The 7,962-nt window shown below is 38.9% G+C and overlaps 1 protein-coding gene across 1 annotated transcript in view; it reads left to right on the forward strand.

Moving 5' to 3' along the window:
- Positions 1–7,455, forward strand: part of LOC115421974 (serine/threonine-protein kinase 38-like) — a 74,092-nt gene extending 66,637 nt beyond the window's left edge. Inside the window, 5 exon segments of the mRNA XM_030137995.1 lie at positions 1,149–1,179; positions 1,182–1,246; positions 7,121–7,155; positions 7,158–7,214; positions 7,404–7,455. Of these exon segments, the coding sequence (XP_029993855.1) occupies positions 1,149–1,179; positions 1,182–1,246; positions 7,121–7,155; positions 7,158–7,214; positions 7,404–7,429 (214 nt within the window). The 3' untranslated portion in view covers positions 7,430–7,455.
- Positions 7,456–7,962: the final 507 nt, after the last annotated feature.

Here is a 7,962-nt window from a genome sequence, read left to right on the forward strand (position 1 = left end):
TGTATTGCAATAACATGGTATGTCAACAAATTACAGTACAAACAGTGAGTGTAAATGTGAATCTTGTCTAGTCTCTTGCAATCAATCTCCCACATACACTAAGGTGTAACTTACAATTTACAAAATTGTCATCTAAACTTTAGCCATAGTTTACATCAGAACATCCCTCCAGAGTACACTGTTATATTGACAACATGACTAAGCAATTTGACCGTCTTATCTGTACACAGTGACACAAGGACTTGTCATTCTGATAGCACTGACACGTTCATTGACACAGATATTTACTTTTGAGAGACGAACTAAGGATTTTGAGCAAGAGACTGGCTTTTGCAGGTAATCCATGGTGTTTGCTATTTATATGAATTTTGAGAAATGCACTTACTGTTTTGTAAATGTCAAGGATTATTTGAGAAATGTGTCAAAGTGATGAGAAAAACTGTAAATAAATAGTGTGTATGAAGGAGTATGAAATAAGCTAAATCTACTTTATTGATTAAGTAAACTACAGTTCCTAATGTGTATTTTAAGCCCAGAATCCCAGAAACATTTTTAAAATGAACTTTGACGGTCTCTTACTTTCTCATAAGTCTGTCTGAGGTAGCAAATTATGCTTAGCTCACTAATAGCTACTTTTATCCTGCCAGTTAATGTCATTTCTGACGTGACTGTTGGAAAAGAAATTACATGAATCTTGAATTGTGAGTTACAGTACACAACCACCAAAAATGGTCACTTTTTTAAAATCCCCGAAGTTGCTGTAATTGCTTGGAAATCCTGGCAACAGGAAGTCGCTTTTCCTGACATGTATTACAAATCAAATTTCTGGTGTGAATTACGTAGTGACCAAAGATTAGCAACAGTAACTGAGGGAGCAGAACATGGTGTCAGGTCAGCTGGCACAGAGTTTACCATGTTCACTAGTCCCATTAATGTTAGTATTAGTGAAGGTGACATGATTGGCACAAAATTTAGTCACATTGTGGTCAGGCAAATATACTCATAAAGACAAAGTAATTGGCTAAAGGCAACTGTTACTTGACATGTGGCTAAACAGAAAGTCAGATAATATGATTGCATAATATCATTCTAGTGGTTGCTGAAAATGATGGATAAACATGAACATCTAAAAGCCATGTTGTGTCTAGGTTCTGCTGTGAAGAGGAGCACAGAATCGGTGCGGCCGTGGTGTGGAGGAAATAAAGTCCAACCCCTTCTTTGAGGGGGTCGACTATGACCATATCAGGTGAGGACCTTTCCAAACAGACAGCTGATTTCCAGTCAAAGGTGGCTTATATTTTACACTGTTAACACAACAACATTCTAAAGCAGAGACATTTTATTGACACAGTAGCTTCATCCTCAAGGCAGTAGCTCACACTGTGGATGTTCTTGCCAGTTTCAGCGGTGCACCTGTCTGTGTTTGAGCATGGCGGAGTTCTGCCCCAATGCCTAATATATGGGGAGATATTTGTTTCTTTATTCATCAATCAAATAGAATAGATTTGCAACCAAAAAAGAGATTTGAGAGCAAAAAATAGTAAGTGGCAATCAAAAAAGAAAGATAATTTTGTGTCTAAATCAGTTCTCTTTGCTTGTGACTTAAAACCTTTTGCTTGAAAATCAGTGGTCTTTGCTTGCGAGTTCAAAAGTTTTGCTTGCAAATTAAAAATCACTTAATGGGTGGGGCCTACACCAGTGGATGAGAGAAGACTTTCTATTAGTGGGTTTGACCTGGCTCCAGTGCTGGCTACAGCTTCCACATTAAACCCACTTCTTCCTTGTGTTATGCTACTGGGAGCTAAGTTGATAGTATATTGCTCTTTGAAACTGAAATGTGTCCGATAGGTAATGCAGTACACTAAATAGCATCGGCTACAGCCTGCCATACATTCACAGCTTGAGCAGAGTCATGGCCTGAGCAGAGTATATCAGAATGAGTGAGTGAGTTACAGGGAGGCGTTTACAACATAGGGCTGTGATTTAAACATTAGTGTTGACCGGTACCCGTGGTACCAAAATGTCATGGTTACTACTACTGTGATGTTTGTTGTGTTAATCGTTTGTCCAGGACAACAGATGGAAATTAGCTTCTCTGCTAAGTCTTGTGCATGCATCTTGTTCTTTGTAACTAATGCCAATACACACTGTCCTGTAACTAAATAAGTAAATACTACTATACCAGAAAACACACTCAGAGCAACTGAATAATGCTTTTTTTGTTGCTGACATTATAAAACACACATGCTGCTACAGCTGTGCAGCAATCTTGCTCAGCTGATTGGTGCTGAGATCTTCAATCCAACTCTTTCAATACAAAATACAGCCAAACACCAAATAAAAGATAGTGAAGGCAGGTATATACTGGTCCAGGGAAAATTAGAGGGTAAAATGACCAGTCTTCTTTTGGTTTATATGCCTCCACATTATGACCTACAATTTCAGAAAAAAATCCTAGAAGTAATTTCTTCAGAGTCACAAGGTGTATTAATATATGTGCAGGTGACTTTAACACAGTGTTGAATAAAAAAAGATAGATATAATAATAAACGGACAGTCACGCCACAGAGTAAATTGTTAAGGAACTGCCTGGATGACTTAGGTTTATTTGATGTTTGGTGGGATATGCATCCAGTGGAAACAGATTTTACTTACTTCTCTCCCCCTCATGCAGTGTATTCAAGGATAGTTTTTTTTCTGGTCTTTAGGAATGACAGACATAGAATAAAAAGTTGTGAAATTGTTACTAGGAACATGTCAGATCATTCACCAATCTATTTAACACTTAATTGATCCCCCCAAAAAAACTATTTGTAGACTAAACACAAGCTTACTTAATAATAACAATGTCATAAAAGAGGTAAAAGAAGAAAAAAAAAAACTTTTTAGACTTAAATGATAATGGACAAATTGATCCTAACATTCTATGGGACACATTGAAGGCTGTTATAAGAGGCAAATTCATATCGCTGAGTACAGGTATTAAAAAAATCAACGGAAAAACAACTTTATGAACATAATCAAAGATTTAGAGATTATACACATTAAAACTCATAGTAACCAGACTCTTGAACAAATTAAAAAGATATGGAGTAAAAGTTTAGATGTATATAAAGAAGAAGAGAAAAAGTATAAATTCCTAAAACAATCATACTATGAAACGGGACCAAAGGCAACAAAATTACTTGCAAGGAAAATTAGCAAAAAAAAAAACTAATAATGCAATCAGTGTGCTCAATAATTGACCTAAAGACAGGAATATTAGAAAATAATTGAGAAGAAACTGATACGGCATTCCGAACATATTATAAAATGTTATACACGCAACCGAGACAAAATAACACAGAAGATATAAAACTGTTTCGTGATTCATAAGATTTACCATCAATAAGGGAAAATTAATATCCATGGTCCATCCATTCATCTATTTCTACCGCTTATCTGGGGCTGGGTCGTAGAGGCAACAGTCTAAGCAGGGATGCCCAGACTTCCCTCTCCCCAGACACCTCCTCTAGCTCTTCCGGGGGGACCTCGTGGCGTTCCCAGGCCAGCCGAGCAAAATAGTCTCTCCAGTGTTCCTAGGTCTTCCCCGAGGTCTCCTCCCAGTGGGACATGCCCAGAACACCTCCCCAGGGAGGTGTCCAGGAGGCATCCGAAACAGATGCCCGAGCCACCTCAGCTGGCCCCTCTCCATGTGGAGGAGCAGCGGCTCTACTCCAAACTCCTCCCTGGTGACTGAGCTCCTCACCCTGTCTCTAAGGGTGCTCCCAGCCACCCTACAGAGGAAACTCATTTCGACTGCTTGTATCCGGGATCTTGTCCTTTCGGTCATGACCCAAAGCCATAGATGAGAGTAGGAACATAGATTGACCGGTAAATCGAGAGCTTCACCTTTCAGCTCAGGTCCTCCTTCTCCACAACTGACTGATACAGCAATGCATCACTGCAGACGCTGCACCGATCCATCTGTCAATCTCACGCTCCATCCTCCCCTCACTCGTGAACAAGACCCTGAGATACTTGAACTCCTCCACTTGATATTCCATGTTGGGACATGGAATATCCATGGTATTGTAATTAATTCAAAAGAACATAAAAGAGCATTATATGCAGATGACGTCCTTTTGTATCTTTCCAGTCCAGAGCAATCCATCCAGGCCCTTCTAGAATTGCTGCATACATTTGATGTCTATTCAGGATATAAATTAAATAAGTAAAACAAAAGTTATGAGTTTTAATTATTGCCCTTCAGCAGAGCTTAAAGACAAAATTTCTATTGATTGGTCTCAGAAAGCAATTAAATAAGGTGTGTCGCTGACCCACTCTCTTAGTGACCTGTATAAAAAAAACTTTGAAAATGTGAACAAGAGGATTAAAGACGACCTTACACAATGGGTAACATGTATATTTGACTTTAATGCAAGAATTGAGGTCATTAAGATGTCCATTTTGCCTAGGTTATTATACCTGCTTATGTCACTGCCTGTTAGAATCCCTCATTCTCAGTTCCGTGAGTGGGACAAACAAATATCTGGTTTTATTTGGAAGGGACAGAAACCTCGAGTTAACTACAGTACAGTTATGATTAGAAAATAAAAAGGGGGTTTATCCCTCCCAAATCTATGTGATTATTACATTGCAGCTCAACTTAAAACAGTGATACAGTGGTGTGATGGTGCCTATGAGGCTAGATGGAAAGAAATGAAGAACATGTGTGGAAATATTCCAATACAAGAATTGTTTGGAGATCAGAAACTTACAGCCACTTGTCAAAACAAATTAAGTCTGTTGGTCTCTTTTAGACTAATGACGTGGTTTGAAGTTGTGAAGTTGTGATGGGCCGGCTTTGACTCAAGAGTTTATACCTAATCAAACTGATTTAAGTTTTAAAAATTGGTCACATAAAGGGATCACTGTGTACTGCAAGATACTGAATAAAAATAATTTACCAAGTTTTAAAACTCTGCAAAAAACAAACGTACTTTGGAAAAAAATGATTTTTTTAGGTATTTGCAATTACAATAATATCGCTCTTCAAACATACTGAAAATGTGTAATTCAGAGGCCAATGTGATAATTCAACTAGTCTCACAAGCTTACACTAAGTAAATAATGTAAGTCTATTATTTGTAAGCTCTTTCAAGGTCTGTTGAAGGCTAAAGGAAACTCAACAGATTAAAAAAAGATGGGAGAAAGAATTGAACACTGTTATATCATGTGAACAATAGGACAATATGTGTGAATCTGCTACTGCAACCTCCTCTTCAGCCTACTGGTGAGAATTTTGTTGGAAAAATATAGTACGGTTCTTTATAACACCAAAACAACACTTTTGTAGAAACTTAAATGCTTCTACATGCTGGAGGGGTTGCGGGGACACAGAGGCAAACCACACCCCCATTTTTTGGTCCTGTATGAACAGTACAACTTTTTAGAAAGATGTCGGATAAAAACAGAACAGATTTTGGGTTTTAAATTACAGCAACCTACTTTACCAACCTACTTTTTGTTAGGAGATCTTCCTGATGATTTGGCAATAAATGACAAATACCTTCTAAAAATCTTTGGTGCTGCAGCAAAAAAACAATCACTCAAAAATGGCTTCAACTTGATCCACCGGTACTGGAGGACTGGTTAAATTGTTGATGAAATTCACAAAATGGGGAGATTAACATTTATGCTGAGGCTGCAAGCTGAACTTTATATGATAATGTGGGGCAAATGGATTAGTTTCTTTAAAGATAATGTGTGGTTTGTCTCATAGTCCTCTGAAGTGCTGTTTGAACTGCTGCACTAAAAATTTGATTGTGTAACTTGTTTGCTGTTTCATAACTGTAGCCTGAATTATCTTTGCTATTGGATTAGGTCTATTGCCGATTGGTGTTATGTTCTGTATAACAAAATGTTAAATAACTGTCAAAAAAAACACAGTCAAACGCCAGATTAAAGAGAGAGGAACTACAAATCAGAGGTGCTGAAATATGAGTTTCTCTGCTATAATACACATTCTACATCTCAGAAGTGACGTCACCTTTCTAATGGACAGAGCTCCGTGGGAGAGATACAGGCTGACAGCTGTAGCAGCGTGTGTGTTTTATAACCATGTTTTGGCACCGCGGGCACCAGTCTGCACTAATGTTTAAATCACAGCCCTATTTTGTGAATGCCTCCCTGTAACTCACTCACTCATTCCGACGTACTCTGTTCAGGTTGTGACTCTGCTCAAACTGTGAATGTACAGCAGGCTGTAGCTGACACTATTTAGCGTAATTCATTACTTATAGGACACATTTCAATTTCAAAGAGCAATAGACTATAAACTTACCTCCCAGTAGCATAACACAAGGAAGAAGTGGGTTCAACGTGGAAGCTGTAGCCAACACTGGAGCCAGGTCAAACCCACCAATAGAAACTCTTCTCTCATCCATCAGTGTAGACCCCGCAAATTAAGTGCGGTTTATTTTGCAAGCAAAACTTTTGAACTCGCAAAGAGGACTGATTTTCAAACAAAAGTTTTCAACTTGGAAGCGAAGAGGACTGATTTACAAGCAAAATGATCTTTTTTTTGATTGCCACTTTATGTCTTTTGCTCTCAATCTCTTTTTTGGTTGCAAATCTATTCTATTTGATTGAATAAAAAGACAAATGTCTCTCCATAACAATACAGAACTCAGAGAAGAAGAGACAACGATTCTGCCGTCATGTAATAAGAAAAAAAAACTTGAGGCTATTTAGTTTGATAAAAGGACAAGGAATAGACCAGTTCTAAAAGGAAGGTATCTTTAAATAACTTCTTTTGTGATCCGGAGTTATGTAGAAAATAAAATTAAATAAAATGAATTGAACCTCTGGGGGGTGGGGGTGCATTATGCACCCCCTAACATAATGGAAGGGAAAACATTGTGTTTGCCCAGCTCCTCTCTTCTTAGGTCCTCGATTTTTACACTGGGGAGCAGGACCCTGGCAAGTCAAGGCAAGGGCTACAACTTGAGAACTGAGAAAATGGGCTGATGAGTGGTTAGAACTGAGCAACTCCACTGAAACAGAAACACTGGCACTAGGTGTCTCTTTGTCTTAATCTTAAACATTTCTGACTTTTGTGTCTGTCTCTGAACTGTAGAGAGAGACCTGCTGCCATCCCCATAGAGATCAAAAGCACGATGACACATCACACTTTGATGAATTCCCTGATTCAGACATTCTTCAGCCAACAGGTATGGAGTTGTGATGTTAAGTTAATTAGTTATATTGTCTTAGATGTGCATTTTAATTAAGTTTACATGGTTTTAGAGTCTTTTCAGGGTATATATTGGCGAAAGAATTCCTTTTTGTCTTGACCTGTCTTTATTGTTAAGATCCCTTAAAAAGTATGGGTTGACCTAATGACTTGCCTTCTCATGCAGTCACCCACAGTATCCAACCAGACTGAGGCCGACCTGAAGAACAAGGATTGGGTCTTCATCAACTACACTTACAAACGTTTTGAAGGCCTGACAAGCTCGAGGTGCTATCCCGTCCTACATGAAGTCAGGAAAGAGATGAATACCCTCCGTCTGGCTTCAGCAAACTACCATGCCACCGCTAACTTCTGAATGAATAGTTGTTCAAAACTGGTTTGTCTGGTGAACTTCAGCCCTCTACTCTGTAAGCTGAGCAGGGAGGCTTTTTTTTTCTTTTTCACAGTGGAAATAATAAAGGGCCCCCCTCCCTACACCCTTCATCAATCGCTTTCCCGCAGCCTCACTTGATCTGACGCATTGAGGGTACCTTTCTGCTTCCTGCTATTGCATCACTCAAACTGGGATTGTTGTGATTTGGTCCACGGGCCTTTTCCCACCAGTGGACTCACAGTGGGAATCTCCAGATACCAGCATCCCTTTACATTTCTTGTCTGTAAAACCAGCATCAGACTGTTGGACCAACCAAGGGCCCTTTTCAGGACTGTCCCTTTTTGCAGTGAGC

This window comes from Sphaeramia orbicularis, chromosome 7 (assembly GCF_902148855.1).
Source record: "Sphaeramia orbicularis chromosome 7, fSphaOr1.1, whole genome shotgun sequence".
Taxonomy (NCBI): domain Eukaryota; kingdom Metazoa; phylum Chordata; class Actinopteri; order Kurtiformes; family Apogonidae; genus Sphaeramia; species Sphaeramia orbicularis.